The following is a 19,465-nucleotide window of genomic DNA, read 5'->3' on the forward strand; positions in this document are numbered from 1 at the left end:
TGACCACTGAAGAACAGGGTAAAAGGGGGCTAACAAAGTATGCAGAGAAACAGATGGACTACAGTCTGTAACTGTAGAACTACAAAGTGCACCTATATAGTAAGTGGAGCTGATAAAATGGACAATGAGCGTAGAAACAAGGAGGTGGTCATAATGTTATACCTGATTGGTGCACCTCAGTAATGCTAATATGAATTAACAAGAAAGAGGAAAGGATTAATAATAACTGTTATGGCATAAATCAACAAACGATGATAGTACAGCAAAGACAGGTTAGGTTATGCACTTTTTTCAACAAGCCCCAAATTTATCTGACAAATTTAAAAAGTCTTTCTCCTATGGAACTTAAACAAGTGCATATAGATGCCCTTTGTAGTTCTACAATTACAGACTGTACTCTTATCTGTTTCTCTGCATCCTTCGTTGGCCCCATTTATCCTGTTCATCAGTGGTCAGGACCCCCACTAGAGTGGTGGTGGGTCATTCTCAGCACTGCAGTGACACTGATGTGGTGGTGGTGGTGTGTTAGAGTGTGTTGTGCTGGTCTGAGTGGATCAGTCAGAGTTTTTAAACACCTCAATGTCACTGCTGGACTGAGAACCAAAAACATCCAGCCAACAGCGTCCTGTGGGCAGCGTCCTGTGACCACTGATGAAGGACCAGAGGATGACCAACACAAACTGTGCAGCAGCAGATGAGCTATCGTCTCTGACTTTACATCTACAAGGTGGACCGACAAGGTAGGAGTGTCTAATAGAGTGGACAGTGAGTGGACACAGTGTTTAAAAGCTCCAACAGCACTGCTGTGTCTGATCAACTCGTACCAGCGCAACACACACTAACACACCACCACCACGTCAGTGTTACTGCAGTGCTAAGAATGATCCACCACCCAAATAGTACCTGCTCTGTGTGGTCCTGTGGGGGTCCTAAGTGGATCTGATAAAATGGACAATGGGTGCAAATGAGCAGTGATTATTAGAGCTAGGCTTTAACTCTGACAAAAAGGAGACACCTCTATGATAATGCTAAATTCTGCTTGCACCACCATGGGATTTCTAGTAGTATGTTAGCATTAAGCTAACACACGCCATTCTTGTAAACTTGTAACATACATTAACTTATATTTCAGCTTGTATGTATAAGTTTTACACTGAGTCTTTCAGTAAAGAGTTCTGAGAACAGAGCTGCTGCTACTGTTTTACATTCATAACAGCTGACTGAAACCTGCTTAGACTACAGCTCACTCACAGTCAAGGGGGGGTTAAAATTGACATCTTGAAATTTGTAACACTTTTGTCTTCAACCAAAGCTTAATAATGAGTGCATTTACATGCACCTAATAATCCGATAACTGCAGAAAATCAGACTTTATCAGCAATCTGATCAACGCATTTGCATGCACTTGGGTAATCAGATAATCAGATTTCTGCTTTACAACCAGCCAGTAAACTCACAGAAGTAGACGTGACATAAACATAATTTAAAAAAAAAAAAAACATTGCACCAATTTGCCTGAAAATATGAACATACATCATCTAGAAGTTGAAGAAAATTTAAGTCCTTCATTTCTTCAAGCATGTATTTGGTTTCAGCGTCGCTCCAAAAGTGTTTTGGTGGTGCTGCTCGCTTATTTCCGGTGCCGCCGTCTGTTTTCACACATGCGCAGACTGAGAAATCCGAAAGAAATCAGAGTAAGAGTTCACATGCACTGAGGAATCTGATTACTGAGCTAAAAAAGATTTCTTAATCGGATTTCTTAATTAGATATGTAGACCTCACGTCGCTCTAAGAAATCAGAGTGTGCTGTTTACATGACCATTTGAATAATCAGATAACTGCAGAAGTCTGATTATGATCACATTATTAAGTGCATGTGAACGCACTCAATGAAATAACAGTACCACTGCAGTACTTGTAGATTTTAAATATAACAAGAATGATGATTCTATCAGACACTTTCTAGATCTCAGAATTTATCTGGCCCAGAAGGCCCTGAGGTGTCCCCAGCCATGTAGATACAAGGCAGGTTTACCTTAAAATATGATTCAGTGAGTAGTCTTCAGCATACACACGTTTAAATGACTCTCAATCACTGGTGCAGAAGCTCTGAGGAAGATCTCAGAAAGGAACTACACTTACGGTTATGATTAGATATCAGCTTCAATGTGAGTTATTAGTATTTTAGTGTTAGTATTTTAAGAACATTGGTCTGAAATGAAAATCATGCATTGACAGTTGTGGGGCTTGTCTATGTGGGTGTTTCAGGAGGGTCCTCTGGGAGAGAGAATGAAGGAGAGAGTGAGAGAGAGAGAGAGAAAGAGAGAGATCAGAGTGTTCTATGGGTGGAAGTGTTGTTGGGGTGATGGGCTGATATGGAGTCGTGTGATGTGCAAGAAGAGGCAATGAGCTTCATTAGACTCCCACGTCATATCAGAACATGACAACACTCTCTCTCTCTCTCTCTATCGCTCTCCCTGTCTGTCTCCCTCCCTGTCTGTACCACAGCCCCCACGTAAAACACACAAAACCTTTAGTCATTATCTACGGTGAATCATGACTGTTACAGCTGGGCCTTCGGTTCATGCCAAAAATGACAAACCTCAGGCATAAAACAAGAAAAAAATCACCTGTATGAAAATGCTAATTCCTTACAGTTTCTGTTTTTTTAATAGTATATTAATTAATAGTATACTAGGTTATGCATGGATGTTTGAAAGTGAATATGTTCTATTTGAAGTGCATAGCTGATATTAACATACAACCCCATTCCCAAAAACAACATGCAATGATGTGCAAATCATTTAACCCCTATATTTCATTGAAAAATAGCACAAAGACAACATATCAGCTGTTGAAACTGAGAAATTTTATTGTTTTTTGGAAAATATTTGCCAATTTTGAATTTGATGCCAACAACACGTTTCAAAAAATTTGGGGTGGTGCAACAAAAGGCTGGTAAATTCATGTAGAACGTAGAGAGGTGGAGTCTTTCAGACGTAAAGATGAGGAGGGGTTCACCACTCTGTGAAAGACTGCACGATCAAATAGTGCAACAATTCGAGAATAACGTTTCTCAACATAAAATAGCAAAGAACTTTAGCTTTTCATCATCTACGGTACATAATAGCATTAAAAGATTCAGAGAATCTGGAGAAATCTCTGTATGTAAGGGACAAGGCCAAAAACCAGTGTTTGCTGGCTGTGATCTTTGAGCCCTCAGGCAGCACTGCATTAAAAACAGACGTGATTCTGTAGTGGAAATCACTGCATGGGCTCAGAAACACTTCTGAAACCCACTGTCTGTGAACCCAGTTCAAAGAAGAAACTGTACAGAAACAGGATCCAGAAACGCCACCGCCTTCTCTGGGCCCAAGCTCATTTAACATGGACTGAGGTGAAGTGGAAAAGTGTCCTGTGGTCCAACGAATCAACATTTGAAATTCTTTTTGGAAATCATGGACACTGTGTCCTCCGGGCTGAAGACCACTCAGCTTGTTGTCAGTGCACAGTTCAAAAGCCAGTATTCATGAAGATATAGGGGGGCATTAGTGCACATGGCATGGGTGATGTGCACATCTGTGAAGGCACCATTAATGCTGAACAATATATACATGTTTTGGCAACATATGCTGCCATCCAGACGATGTCTTTTTTCAGGGAAGGCCTTGATTATTTCAGCAAGACAATGTCAAACCACATTCTGCACGTATTACAACAGCATTGCTCCGTATTAAAAGAGTCCAGGTGCTAAACTGGCCTGCCTGCAGTCCAGACCTGTCACCACTGAAAACATTGGGTGCATTATGAAATGAAAAATATGACAAATGAGTCCCTGAACTGTTGAGCCGCTGAAATCATGTATCAAACAAGAACAGGAAAACATTTCACTTTCAAAACTACAGCAGCGTCTCCTCAGTTCCCAAACGCTTACAGAGTGTCGTTAAAAGAAGAGATGATGAAACACAGTGGCAAACATGCCCCCGTTCCAACTTTCCATTTGCTGCCACTGTGTGTTGTGCTGGTACAAGTGGATCAGACACAGCAGTGCTGCTGGAGTTTTTAAACACTCACTGTCCACTCTATTAGACACTCCTACCTTGTCAGTCCACCTTGAAGATGTAAAGTCAGAGACGATAGCTCATCTGCTGCTGCACAGTTTGTGTTGGTCATCCTCTAGTCCTTCATCAGTGGTCACAGAACGCTGCCCACAGGACGGTGTTGGCTGGACGTTTTTGGTTGGTGGACTATTCTAAGTCCAGCAGTGACACTGAGGTGTTTAAAAACTCCAGCAGCACTGCTGTGTCTGATCCACTCAGACCAGCGCAACACACACTAACACACAACCACCACGTCAGTGTTACTGCAGTGCTGAGAATGATCCACCACCCAAATAGTACCTGCTCTGTGAGGGTCCATGGGGGTCCTGACCACTGAAGAACAGGGTAAAAGGGGGCTAACAAAGTATGCAGAGAAACAGATGGACTACAGTCTGTAACTGTAGAACTACAAAGTGCACCTATATAGTAAGTGGAGCTGATAAAATGGACAATGAGCGTAGAAACAAGGAGGTGGTCATAATGTTATGCCTGATCGGTGTAACAGCATGATGATTCTGGTAAATGAAAATGAACTGAAAAGAAGAAGTTCTCAGGCCCTGTATGTTGGCAGGTTTTTTATTCCAACATAGCTGGAGCACTCCTGGTCTACAATGCCCCGAGGGTTGCTATTGGTCATTATGAAACTTGCACACGTAATGATCAACTTAGTAATGGGCAGTCGAGTACAGCATTGCACAAGCAGACAGGATGTGGTTAGCTTTATAGTCCTTTTGGTTACATTTGCCAGATTGTGTTCCAACTGGAGGCTATGATTGCACACACTGGTTTGAAAAGCCACAAAAAAGCAAAACATCTTCTTAAACTATAGTGTTTGTTATTATAAACACATACTAATAACTTCCCATTTCAACATAACAGTAGGCTGTTTAGTATGAGATGACAGTGTCCAGATGTGAATTTTTCAGAGGATTTGTAAATAACTTGTTAATGGGGAATAAAGCTCAAAGGCTTAGTGTAGTCTTAGGAGTGGTTCGAGTAATTGGTTGGGGTGCTTGAACCCCAGAGTGCTGTATTTAGACTGTCACATCGCAGTCCAGCCATTGACTGATTCAGCTGACCTTGGCCTTTGCTCTTAAACCTTGTTGTATGTATCTCTTTGTGTGTCTTAAGCAGTTTGGGTGTATCTCTCTATGCTTCAAGCAATATGATATGCAGCTGGAAACATGCAATACAAATGCAGTAAAGTTAAACAAATTAGGCTGGCTTTACACAGTGAACCTTTCATGCAACTGGTTGCATGTTGTGAGTTGCATGCAACATAATTTCGCTGCAACTATGAAGCAATTCAAAACCAAAGTTGTGCACAATACATTTGATTATTTCCCTAGGTAGATTAATTGCTGCTTGCACTTTATGATACTCCATGTGGTTTTTATAAGGTCATGAGGTGTAACTGATGCCATTGCGTCATTGTATGCATGCGTCATATCATCATGATCACATGACAAATTATCAGTGTTTTAATTGGCTGTTTCATGACACTTGTACCATGGAGTTGAGACACTTGCAACAGTTGAAGCTGGGTTTCAAGCGAGTTGCAAGATGCTTTGCATTGTGCAACTCAAGTGCAATTGAGTTTCAGCTGCATGAAACTACAGTTGCATGAATGTTTTACCAACATTTGATTTACTTAGATTCACTATTGATCCAATATGATTTGGTTGAACTCTGACACAATTGAACTCAGGCTCAGTATATTTCTCATGCCTGGAGCAAGAGAGCCCCTATAATAATTATTAATAATATTATATCATTACACAGCACATTTTGATGTATTAGAACCAAACTTTTTTTCTCTCTGTAGTCTGAAGCCCGCAGCTTCCTCTTACCATTACGTGTTGGCTGTGTGCATGCCAATCCACTAGGGGGTGCCCTCTACATAGACAGTCAAGTTTAAGGGGAGCCTGGCCACTTCCTATTTTCCCCATTATATCAAAAACATGACTGCAAAACACCAGAGGCAAGTGAGTCCTCAAGGAATGGGGCTGAGCTAAACGGCTAAAAACAAAAAATAAAACCTGTTTCTTACCGTCTGTGTGGGAACCTCAGAAAGCTCTGATTCTAAAAAGTGCTGATTGGTTAGCATTACTGCTACTGAATGCTGATTGTTTAGCATTACTACTACTGAGCGCTGATTGGTTAGCATTACTATTACTGAATGCTGATTGGTTAGCATTACTATTACTGAATGCTGATTGGTTAGCATTACTGCTACTGAATGCTGATTGGTTGGCATTGCTACTACTGAGTGCTGAGTGGTTAGCATTACTGCTACTGAATGCTGATTGGTTGGCATTACTGCTACTGAATGCTGATTGGTTAGCATTACTGCTACTGAATGCTGATTGGTTGGCATTGCTACTACTGAGTGCTGAGTGGTTAGCATTACTGCTACTGAGTGCTGATTGGTTGGCATTGCTACTACTGAGTGCTGATTGGCTAGCATTACTGCTACTGAATGCTGATTGGTTGGCATTGCTACTACTGAGTGCTGATTGGTTGGCATTACTGCTACTGAATGCTGATTGGTTGGCATTGCTACTACTGAGTGCTGATTGGTTATCATTACTGCTACTGAATGCTGATTGTTTAGCATTACTACTACTGAGTGCTGATTGGTTTGCATTACTGCTACTAAGTGCTGATTGGTTATTATTACTGCTACTGAGTGCTGATTGGTTGGCATTACTGCTACTGAGTGCTGATTGGTTGGTATTACTGTTACTGAGTGCTGATTGGTTAGCATTACTGTTACTGAGTGCTGATTGGTTAGCATTACTGCTACTGAGTGCTGATTGGTTGGCATTACTGCTACTGAGTGCTGATTGGTTGGCATTACTGCTACTGAGTGCTGATTGGTTGGTATTACTGCTACTGAGTGCTGACTAGTTATCATTACCATTACTGAGTGCTGATGGTTTGCATTACTGCTACTGAGAGCTGATTGGTTAGCATTACTGCTACTGAATGCTGATTGGTTAGCATTACTGCTACCGAATGCAGTGTTTATTCTGCTACTCAGTGCTGAATGGTTGGTGAGCTGATAAGGTCATTGGCACAGCAAAGCATTCAAAAATACAACAGCAGTGTTGTAAAATATTTGTTTAAAAAATTGTTTCCAAACTATGATCTTGCACTGCTCCATAGAAACCCAGTCATTTTAGACTAGCCCGGGAGCGTCTGACAAACCCAGAAGAGATTACTGAGGGTCAGTTCTACTCGCTAGAAATTCTCTTGAATAGCTGAGTTGTATGAACATAAAATATCAAATAGGATAGTAATAACAAATAGTAACAGCAAACCTCTTAATCTGTTGTATATGATATAAATTAACTGTACTTTAGTAAGAACGTTTTAATGTTTTGTTTCATTATTACACATTAACCACACACATTCACAAAGCACACATTTGCATTCGCACCATGCTTTTATCGCCTGACCTACGACACAAAACACACATAAAATGGCAGCCAGAATCTACACCTGGTGAAACTATTTACAAAAAGTACAAAAAAGTAAACTCGATACAAAATACAGAAGAAACTAACAGGTTTAACAGGACTAGGCCCAGGGTCGGGAACCCAAATAATAAGAAGAGCCATTTTGTTGAGTTTTAACAAAAATCAAACCACCTTGGAAGCAACAACATTGCACATCCATTTTATTGAAGTAACATTTCACCATCTTGGCTGTAAATATGTCTCAGTATGCGCTAATGTACTAGTGTAGGTTAAAAAAATATAAATGAAAACACAGACTTTCTTTGCTCTGCTTTAAGCTTTAGCTCAGCTATAGCTGCTTTTCTCGCATCTCCGGCAGGAAACCTTTCCGCAAAAGTAGAACAGTTTCTTGTAAAATGTTTCTTAACACTTTATCAGGCTGAAGTCGTTTCTCATTCGCCAGCTTCTTGTTCGAATTTTCCTGTTCCATCTTAAGTGGAGCCTGAGGTGACAGAATGTAACTGCTGCACCATTTAAAAGAAGCTGGAGAATAAGAAACGACTTCAGCCTTGTGACTTTTTAGTGTTTGACAGTTCCTCGTTGCAGATTAAACGTATCAGGAAACCAGCTGGAGTGATTATAAACACAAGTAAGTCCATTTATCTATAAATCATCGATGTTCGTCTTAAAACTTTCACTTTGTCTTTTCGTTAGCTACTAGCTAGGCGAGATTGTTATCTGCGTTGCTGTGGTGACCAGCAGTCTGCGCGCCAACTTTCAGGGTTAAAGGGTGAATCAGCACTTATACATTAACTCCAGAGTTTAAGACCATTTATTGTTAAAACTGTGTTAGAAAGATCAGCACAGCTTTATCTTATTGTTACCTAAAAATCTAATTGTGCTGTGGAACCACAAAAGGGCAGTAAAAGAGCCGCATACGGTTCCAGAGCCATGCGTTGCTGACCGCTGGGAGGCTAAAACAATGTCAAAAAACAAAGCAGAGTCAGAAGCCCAAACAGTTACAGATTAATTAAGCTGGAAACGAGCAAATCAACACGAGTGAGCCGAAACTATTGATGGAGCCGAGGAGGCCTTCTTTGTTCTTACCTGCAGAGCAAGCAGTGAACTGGGGCACGGACTGGAGTTTGGACTGAAGCGAGTGGGGATGAGCAGAACACACGGGCTGGATGATGGAGTAACTGGAACAGAATGTCCGATGCTGGGAAGACAGAAAGTACAGAGGCACAAACAGAAAAAAAGAGTGGAGCATGACAATGTCGCTTTCTTCCCTCCTGCCACATGTGGCCACTTGTGTAACATAGGTGTGACGCACCTCTGGGTGTTTGAGGTTGGCGTAGGCGTGTTTAAAATAAAAACAAACTTAAACAAAATGCTAATCTTAAGCGATGCATGAAGTGACCACAGCCAGTCAGGGCACAATCAAAGGATGCCTGGAGCTCTGGTCATGCTACATTACTTTGTACCACAAATTAGAAAGGACTTGTTTTGCTGTCCTCATACTCATTGCGGTAAACACTGAAAGCCCTGGTGGGTTTTATGGATCATAGTTCATCCATCCGGAAGTTCATTTATTACAAACCTCATGTCTGGGGTTCAGTGGTTTGGATAGGTTTGCAGTGATCAAGAAACAATGTAAAGTAAATTGCCCTAGTTTCTTAGATCACAGGCTGGGGCAGACATACTGATCAAAGGTCCTGTAAGGGGAGGCTATGTGGAGGCCACTTAAAAAAGCTTGTTATTCGCTGGAGCTGTATCTGTATCTGTATTGTGTCCAGCAATATTTATTGCCCATGTAACGTAATGATCTGAAAACCTTCCAATGCTCCAAGCAGCCCAACCTGCTTCTTTATAAGGGATTCTCTTTAGGTGCTGACAAGTGGCTAAGAGTGAGAGGGATGTAGGCACACTGTAAATCAAACGCTTGGTGCCAAAAGGCTGTGTTTTTGCTGAATCTGTTGCCATAGAGACAGTTGTGTGGCCCAAGCTTTGGTGCAAAGCATCAAAGATGTACATTTAAAGGAATAGTTTGGCAAAAAAAATCTAATTAACATGATTTATCACTAAAACCACCAGACGCAGGTGATCAGCCAAGACATCTTTGATATCTGATGGATGCTTCTTAAGCTTACAATGGGAGATGCTAGGCTAATGTTGCTAACAAACAACGGACCTCAACCGTCACTAATCTCATCTCTGTAAATACATGCCCAAAATCTTCAAAAAAAAAAAAGCTTCAAATATTGAAAAGCTACATAAACAAATATCGATGGACCTTATTTAAAATTGGATCTACATCATCTGCATAACGTCCTGCTTTGTAGTACTAGTTTGCTTCCAAACTGAGCCACAAGGGTCGAGTGGTATGTCAAAACGTCACTACACAGGTATCACGTTTGTTTGTTAGCATAGCTGAGGCTTCCTAACTGTAAGACAGATGACTAGAATAATGACAAAGCTACACAATTAGTTATGTATCATAATTAGTGATGATACATTTTTGACAGCCAGTTGATGAAGGTAGTTCTATGTGCTAATGCTATCTAGCACCACATATTTGTTACCTCTAGATCAGTAGCTAGGAGTCAAGATTGGTTGGCACCACAGGGGTTCCCAGTGGTTGTATTTGTGTAATGCATGCTGGGTATTGCAGTGAGAGAACACTGATGGATGAAAACAACGTAAAACTGTGAATGCTGTTAAATTGATTGACAGAACTGTAAGGTGCAGTGCTGCAGAATACGTAACATGAAAAAATAACATATTAAATGCTAGTGTTTGACTGGAGTGCCCCTTTAGACCCCCTTCATGAAAAGTGTTCATACTTTGCCCTGGCGTTCTTTTTGTGGACAGTTGGCCAATATGGGTCATTCTCCATTTGGAATGGGAATTCAGGTGGATACTTTTTCAAGGGTTCTGATCGTTCAAGACATTAACATTAGTCACTGGTGTTGTATGAATATGGTGTAACACCAGTGACGGTGACTCCAGTGACATTCTGGGTAAAACTGAGGATTCTGTAAATTGGCTGACTCATTGGCTGATCAGCTGACCTTGTACAACTATTTAAAATCAGTAATAAAATGATATATTTGGCATTATTTTGACAAAACTTTAATTACCCAGCCATGAAAGCTCATAACACTGGTGACACATAGAAGTTATGCGCTGCTTGATGATAAACAGAATTATTAATAAATTAATGAAATACAGTGAGCGAGTGTGACACGCCTTCTCATGCCTTGAGATGCTTCCTCTCTGATGAGCCTTGACCCAAAGAAGCAGTTTAATAGAGCTGAAAATGCTGTGTTAAAATGTAGAATAAGAGTCCTGATCACACCAGTGACCAAAATCTCTGTGACAAATGAATTATTTTAAATAAAATACATATATTTAAATGTAGTAAAACGTTAATGACATAAAAAGTAAACATGAATATGTTTTATACAAATTCCTATGTTAAACCTCTTAAAAATATTGTTTTATATTAAAAATGTTTTCTCAAATGTTGAATAGTTTTTGTGATGAGCTGTTTTACAGATGCAGAGCGACTATGAAACAGGATAACAAAGAAAAATCAGAGAATCATAAGAGAAAAGTGTTATTTACTCTTAGGTCGACTGTGTAAATGTTCATACTGACTTTTGGAGCTGTGCCTAATATTTTAACTGTCTTTTTAAGCCCTGCAGCCTTTATTAAACTTAAATGCAAAAAAACAATTTAATTAAAAATTAAATGAAAACATACGAAAAGTGACCATATTTACATAGAAAGCTCATTTTCTTTTGGATTGAGAACCAGCTGATGATATGTGATCCCTTTAAATATTTGCGAAAGTTCAAGCTGTTGCCAAAGGCAACGGATCAGTTTTTTCAGTTTTTCTGCCTTCATAAAGACACTACCAACAGCACTTCTTCTCACAGTTTATTTACAATCATGACAGTTGATACAATGCAAATACATCACTAGTTCAACATCTATTAGCAAAGCACGCTAAAAGTCCCAAAATCCACAAACGAGTGAACATTTTTTCAAGGCAGGCCAATTTTTTATGGAGGCAGCTGCGTGGGACTTTTGTGCAGATCGCTGAATGTGGTCATTAGCTTCCAGTCAGTTTCCCATGGCTTAGGATCTTTCTGACACGTGTCTGAACTATGGCCCTGGACCAGTTAACCGCTGTTCTCAATGGAAAGTTAAAAGTTATGAATCGCTCCCCCTCCACGCTGTGTTTAAATGAACAGCTCTAGTGTTTAAATAAGGAGTGTCACATCTAAAAATATCCGGTGTTTTGGAGTAGCCAATGTGGGTGGGTTTTAGCGGTGGGGTTGGCGGGGGGTGGTGGGGTGTAGATGATCTGCACAGGATCTGCACAAATGTCACAGCATCTGTTCAAACATGTAAGAATTTGGCTGCTCTAAAGCAATTTATCAAAGCTGCTAACATATTGTTTCCTGACATTGAAGCGTTTTACAAGCATTAGAGGCGCAAAACAGAACATCTCTAACTTTGACAAAGCACATCCACATGTCTTTCATTATAAGGTATAAAGTAATTTATGTGTATAATGTATTTATTTACATATATTGCTATACAAAACGATTTAACAGACAATAAAATTAATAAATTAATCAATAAATAAGCATTGGTCTTAAAGCAGCAGTACAAAAGCCATATTTCATGAGCTTCATGATGTAGATAGGTTTGCGGAGACCTTTGTTTTGACAGTCTTGGCATCTGTTGTGGTGATGTGATGTGTTGCGGAGACATGATTAAGGTCCCAATCGAGGTTATTCAACATATTGACAACAAAATGCTTTTCTACATTCCACCAAAGGTGGTAACATGGCTAGCAAGTGGTAGCCTGTTAACATCACATGGCTTGTTCATATTTTTTGGTTGAACAGTCTCTTCAAAAAATTCCCCATATCATTGCCGTTATAGACACAGTAAGTAGCTAGCTATCTTCCCTTTTTCCCTGATTCCAACATGCTTAAGTAGCTAATAACACATAAAAGGTGGTAGAGACAAGCTAGTTATATGCTAAATATCCTGCTAATCTGTCCCCACTTGCTTTGATTGATTGTTAGCGACTTCCCAGAAGGATTACCATCATAAAAGAATCAACAAAAATGTAATCTAAAGAATCTTAAGAGCTCTCTGTCCTGTTAAGAAGTTTATTAAGGGTGAGGGCACACTTTGTCAGACAACTGTCTTCTGTTCGATAATTCGGGGGGAAGGGGACCAGTGTCCGTAAATGAGACCAGATTGAGGTCAGGGAGTTGAAGTAAAGCTTGGAATCTTGACAGGCTTCGCTCCCACCTCCCACCACAGTTGCTTGGAATGGCCACTTGCATGTTTCTCAGCCCCGACACCTTCTTATCACAGACCGGTCGAGGGCTGAGAGCTCAGCTCACACGCCATGCAAGGCAACAGCATGAAGATAACCCCATAACCCTCATGCCTCTTCCTCACATTCACCCCCACCCTCATGACGCTGACTGACACCCCTCGGACAATTGAAAGAGCATGTGGCTTCCTCCATCCGCCCTGCTGCTCTGCTCTGGGACCTGATAGTATAGTGGCTAGCGAAAGTGCTGCTTTCTTTATCAATTCCACACTAGAAGGTCAGTTACAAGGTAAAGAAGGATGGAAATATAGATTAAAGCTGTGTTTTCCAATCATATTAATCCAATCGTGTGTTAGGCAAGGCAATTTTCCTACAATTTAATTGTGGTCAGTCTGAGGAATCTCAACAGTCTCTCATCCAGCACGTGGGCCTCTTTCACAAGCATACAGAAACTTTGTATGGTACTTTCCGCTGCACATAGCATGTCCAAGTAAAAGTTTTCTCATCGTCCAAAAGAACATCTCACTCCAGATCATTCTGGTTAGTTTCACATGTTTCCTTTCCTTGAAAGACCTCCCAGATAACAAAGTTGCTTTGCCTCGGATGGCCCATATCAAATGCATTCAGCCGAGCAGGAAACAGTATATTGACACACGGCAGAGGCGGGATGCAGATATGGCACTGAGAAGACTGGATCTAGGCGGTTTTTGCAGGCATCCTGCCTCTGCCAGGGTCATTTGAACGACCCTACAGTGTGTCCAGTTCACAGGCCCTCTAAACCCAAGCTTCCATATTTGAGAGACACCCACTTAGAGAGATCTAAAATGTCCTTGAAAGAACCAGGGATGTATCTGACAAGATGACCCATGGTTAAGGCCTCAGCCACTGTTTTTGGAGCAGAGTTGGCCATTGCTGCTATTGGATTAAGAGTAGATTTGTGCAAACAGGTAGGAGCAAATACATCAAAGATGATTTACATCATCTTGCTTTGAGATAATAGAATCTATTCCTAACACACTAACTAACATTAAGTCCCCTTTAGGGATGCTGGGTTTGTCCTTGATCAGTTATTGCACGACGTCTGGAGAAAGTTCTGCTGCATCATATTCCACTCGATCAGAGATTGGTCAAAGAGTTATCATGGCTTGTACACTTTGTTTTCTTGTCTCTCACTTTTCATGTTCCCTTTTTCTGTTCCTGAAACGAACATGAAATATATATATTTTTTTTACAGAAGGGCAAATCTAAATATAAGCACTAAGTGCAGTGGTACAACACACTAGATTATACTGCCAAAAGTTTCCCAACTTCTCGTCCTTTTCTGCTGTCGCTTTGAAGAGTCATATACAAAGGCGTCTGCAGATCAGTCATGGTTCTAGTTCGATTTAAGTTGACAAGGAACCATTCTCTTTCTGTGGGACGTCTTCTGTCTTGATTTTGGCCTGTTGCCTTGAAACTACTTACAGTTTCTTTACAGTCTTTTCTCCTCTGAAGCTAAGACATTGAAATGTCCCCATTTCTCATTGTCTTTAGCCAGGCCCAAAGGTTTGGCACATCAAACCCTCTCATCTGCAACCACACTCTGCCACCACCATGCCCTCATATTTATACTGGTAGGTGACCACACCTGCATCGTCCAGGTAGAGCAGTGAGATAGGGTCAAGTTTAGTGGGAACACAGCAAGCTCTGGAGACTTTGTCTGGACTTTTGATGCTGACCAGTGTCTGCACAATGGCATGCTTGGTTGGAGTGACATGTTTGGTCAAGGGGTAAGTACAAATTCCTGTGCATTCGTATGCCTCATAGCCTTGAGGTTCTAAGATCCAAGAGTCCCAGCCAATGTCTTTGAAGTCGACGTAAAGGGAGCTCTTTTTACACTGGTTGCCCTTTGCATTCCTTCGAATCCTGGAGGCTGTATCATATATGAGGTTGGATCGCATCTGGAGGAGATCTTCCTCACCTGGTTCCTCCTCCTTGCTCTGTTCACCTCTTTCTGCAGTCCCCAGCTCCCCCCAGAGATCTGTGAGCTCCAGCCCCAGGTTGTCACTTAGGTCTGGGCCAGTCGTTTCATGCTTGATCATCTCGCTTAACTCCTGTTTGTCTCCTCTGTGGTCACCGCTCTGGTCATTGGAGAAAACGATCATCAGAGGTTTGTGTCTCTCTTCTGGGCTGGTGTCAATTTCCATGTCCCCACTCATGGTGGGACCTTCGACCTCTGACTCATTCTGTCCAGCCACGTACTGCAAGTTCAGACTTGCTATGTGGACCTCCAGTCTGTGGGTGGTGCCATAGTCAGACTTGCGCCAGTGGTGCACGGCAGCAGTCATGTCAAATGACTCCCATCCGTTGTCCATGCCGTAGACCTGCCGTGAGGCCAACTCTACTAGCTGTGTCTCTTCCTCTCCTCCTTCTTCAAAAACATCCCCTCGTCTTGGCTGACTGCTGTTGGTGTCCCGCTGCACCACCTCGTAAATGGTCACCTTGCGGTCAACACCAGCATACAGGTGCCGGTCAGTCTGGACGAGGGTGTAGAGGCGCAATTCAGCAGCTGTTACTCGTTCATGATGCGGGACAGAAACGTTGAAGAGGAGGGGGTGCCGCCTCACACCGTCGCTTCCCACATTGCATGGGGAGGAGTCTGTGAAAGGCAGCCACAACAACAACCACACATGAGTCCCCAGTTCTCACATAATCAACCAGTGCACTGAGATGTCAATTTGCAATTTTAGAATTTGCACATTGATTTTTGAAACTGTCCCTTACACATCTTTTGTTTGCATTTGTGGACTATGGCCCTGTGCATTTTTAATAGCTTTGTGAAGGTGTTTCTGTTCCCTTCGAATGAGTTCCAGAAAGTTAAGCACTCAATAATGTAATTGAGTTCATATTCTTGTGACAAGTTTAAAATTGTTTTCTAAATCATAAGAAAAACAATTTGATCAGATATGACACATCAAGAAGATGTTAAAATTGAAAACATATGGAACAAGTCAAAAGTAGTCATTGTATTATTTCTAGAACACCTGGTCCCTTTCAACAAAAGAAAACAAGAATAAAAATATTACCTTCATTTTTGAAGCTGCGTACAATGTTGGCAGACGGCATGGCCGTGCGATCATTAGCAAATCGGTTGTACAGCTCCAGCATGTATTCTGGGGGCTCCACTCGGGGTGCCCCAGGCTGCATAGGTGGCCCACGGCCCGAGAGGTTGAAGGTCCGGAGGAACTGCCCCCGCAGATTCTCCAGCAGGCTCTGCATGTCCACCTCGCTGTCTTGCTCCAGAAAAGAGGGGTCCATCATCCCTCCATGCCCGTCATCTAGCCCCGGGGCAGGACGGTGCCTCTCCGGGGAGCCGATGGGGCTGGAGTCCCCGGAGAAAGGCCCCAAGAGGAGCAGTAGGAAAGGGAGAAAAGGCGTGGTGGCTGTTAACCGACATTTCCAAACCCCAGTGCCAGCCATGGTTAGAGGCAAAAGGGGTGTGGGAAGCGTGTATCAGCTGTAGGCACTCTCCAATGTGCAGGAGGCTTCACACAAGAGGAAAATCTTGGTAGATCCAGGGAGGAACACTAATTCCGAGTCTGGTTTGATTTTGAAGAGCTTGCAAAAGATCCCTCAATGCTGATCCAGGTGGTTCCTGGTAGTTCTCGTCCAGAAGTGAATGGAGTGCTGGTGTTGTGGTGGAGGGTCAAGTGCTCTGCCCTGGTCTAGCTATATGTAGCTGGACACTGGTCACGGCTTTGTAGTGCTCCTACTGCAGATCTCAGGGCATTTATTCCGCCGCACACCTTTTGATGTGTGTTTGATGTCTGAAGACGTTTGGCTTGAAGGGTGGCTTCACTGAGCTCTACTGTGGCATCTCTTTTCTTCTTTTCTTGTGTTTTTTCCTCTCTCTCTCTCTCTCTCTCTCTCTCTCTCTCTCTCTCTCCCTTGCTCTCTCTCACTATCTCTTGCTTTCTCTCTGTCCCTTATCTATGAGCTGGGAAGCTCTGCATTTCAGTGCTGATGGTGTCCCAGTGTGTCTATGTGCGTGTGTGTGTGTATGTGCCGTTATCTACTTTCTTTCCTTAATGAGGACTTTGTAAACATCGTTCTGATACCACCAGAAGCCCCTTCCTTGTTAGGGTGTTTTTTTGTTTGGGTGGGTGAGCCAGGGAAGATTTGGGCCTACTGTTTATTTGTTTTTCCAATGGTGTGGTTCGAGTGTTGGGCTACTGCTTCATTGACCATTTCTTTTGGACAAACTTGTTAAGCCCTCTTGATATTTTGGAGTATGGTGGGATAGATATCTGAGGCCATGACTCATTAAAGCAGGGAAATTGAAATGAAATGAGGTGTGAGGAGCAATGGCCTCAACTAAGAACAATCTACTTTTCTAGTAGGCAGTTGTATATCTTTGTGCCGCCCATAAGGGTGACTGAAAAGATTACCTTAACTTGAGAACTTGAAAGTTGAGGATGTTGACAACTTCACAGTCGCTATCTGGATGAAAAGAAATGCGGGGTGCAGTGATAACCTCAGCCCACAATTTGATTTAATTCTCAATACTGGGATCACAAATCGAAAGATATTTTGAACAATATTTGAGGTAAGAAAATTGTAGCTTCACAGCATCCTAATAAACATGATGGAGTGATGTTGGTTGTGAATTTTAGTGTTTAAACAATGCATATACATTTGATATCATAATTAATACAATGCCTAATTTCCTTGATGCATTGTCATTGACACTGACAATTGTGCACCACAATACCATTATAATTGTTACCCCTAACAACAATTATACAGTATTGTACTTGTGACAGTGGGTACTTTTTCACATTAAGGATCACAGACGATCCATAAAAGTTCAAATTAAGGATACATTTACAATGTCTGTTATCTTAAAGATCCCACTGGCTATTACAGTCCATATCACAGTTCAGAGAGAATGTTAGTCCAGTTCATGCTGTTCGTGCTGCATCTACACTCTAAGCACTCTAAGGGTTTTTTCACTGCACATTCCAAAACAAGAACTGCCCTCAGCAGTGATCAACGGAACTTACAGTTCCTGTTCTAGTTCAATTTCCACAGCTGAAACCATCTTAATAGCCACGATTAAAGCTTTCATTGTCTTTTTGGTCATTTTATGCCACTCCTTAGTGCCTAACTTGGCTAATTAGCTACTTTGCATGTTAGCTGAAATGATTAGCTGATATGAAATGATATACTTATGCACTTTTGCTGTGCGAACTCACAAAAGAAGCCTACATTTACACAGACTCATGTACAGTCAAGCAAAACTATCTAGCTATCTTGCTAACTAGCTTAACACCAGAGCCTAATTTGGCTAATTAGCCATCTTGCTTGTTAGCTGAAAGTATGAGCTGATATGAAACGATATACTTATGAACTTATACTGTGCTCACTCACACAAAAGTCTACATGTACAGAGCCTCGTGTAGTCATTTTTTTCCTCTTGATAGAGTAAAGACACATTAGCTGTCTTGCTAACTAGCTTAGCCTAACACTTGTGCTGACGATAACTAACAGTTCAATTTTCTGTTCTCAGACACTTAAACGTCTAAAATTACACAGAATCATGTGTAGAATCAAACAAAGCATATGTATCTTTCTCTGTCAGGTATGGAATTATGAGCAAAAACACTCATTCTGTGACACATCAAGAAATGTTAAAATTGAAAACATATGGAAAGTCTCAGAAGCAGTCACGGTATTATTTCTAGAACACCTGGTCCTTTTCAATAAAACCTCTTAAAGAAACAGAAGAATAAAAATTATTACCTTCATTTTTGAAGCTGCGTACAATGTTGGCAGACGGCATGGCCGTGCGATCATTAGCAAATCGGTTGTACAGCTCCAGCATGTATTCTGGGGGCTCCACTCGGGGTGCCCCAGGCTGCATAGGAGGCCCACGGCCCGAGAGGTTGAAGGTCCGGAGGAACTGCCCCCGCAGATTCTCCAGCAGGCTCTGCATGTGGAGGCTAGCATAAATGCTAGAACTAACTTATGTCACCTTAGCAGTAGCGAACCGTGACTCTTAAACCTCGGCCACCTGGCCCAAAATCCACTCTCTGCACCAAACAGCAAGCAGTCCCAGCAGTAGAGCTTTCGCTCCTTGGTCGATCCTGTCATCCAGGGGTATCGTGGTGTAATTGCTGTAGTTGAAATGCCTCTCAAAAGCATTTTTTGCACCAAGTTAAGCTCTAGTGTAGGTCGTCCTTCACCGATTAACTCCAACTTTCCCTTAAAGTTAATCTAGAAAACGGTATGGATACTAAATTCGCAGCGATGTCCTCCTCACTAGCGGTAACATTACTCTCGGTTTCCGTCACAAACCAACAAGCTAGCTAGCTTTTTTTGCTGACTTTGTTCCCAGAGCCTGTGTGCCGCCCCAGCGGGCATAACTTGTCATAAAGTTAGTGATAAAAAAGCCCACCCATTTAGAGGGACGATATGATTGGTCAATTTTACTGTCATTTGAAATTGGTCTCTCACTGAATTACTATTGCTTTGCCCTCTGTAAATTTATAGCTGAATCA

General features: G+C 41.7%; 1 protein-coding gene across 1 annotated transcript; it reads right to left on the reverse strand.

The window, feature by feature from the left end:
- Positions 1-11,500: 11,500 nt before the first annotated feature.
- On the reverse strand, positions 11,501-16,838 carry bmp10 (bone morphogenetic protein 10). The gene is made up of 2 exons (XM_036599038.1): positions 15,992-16,838; positions 11,501-15,564 (listed from the first exon to the last, which is right to left on the reverse strand). The coding sequence occupies exons 1-2, from the start codon at positions 16,383-16,385 to the stop codon at positions 14,492-14,494; spliced, it is 1,467 nt and encodes a 488-aa protein (XP_036454931.1). The 5' UTR covers positions 16,386-16,838; the 3' UTR covers positions 11,501-14,491.
- Between the last annotated feature and the right edge of the window lie 2,627 nt (positions 16,839-19,465).

The sequence above is a fragment of the Colossoma macropomum genome, unplaced genomic scaffold (genome assembly GCF_904425465.1).
Source record: "Colossoma macropomum unplaced genomic scaffold, Colossoma_macropomum, whole genome shotgun sequence".
NCBI classification, from domain to species: Eukaryota; Metazoa; Chordata; class Actinopteri; order Characiformes; family Serrasalmidae; genus Colossoma; species Colossoma macropomum.

Coding starts and splice junctions, on each gene's coding strand:
- bmp10 (XM_036599038.1), bottom strand. CDS start 16,385: ATGGCTGGCACTGGGGTTTGGAAATGTCGGTTAACAGCCACCACGCCT. Junction 15,565..15,991: donor ACGCAGCTTCAAAAATGAAG/GTAATATTTTTA, acceptor TGCCTTTCACAG/ACTCCTCCCCATGCAATGTG.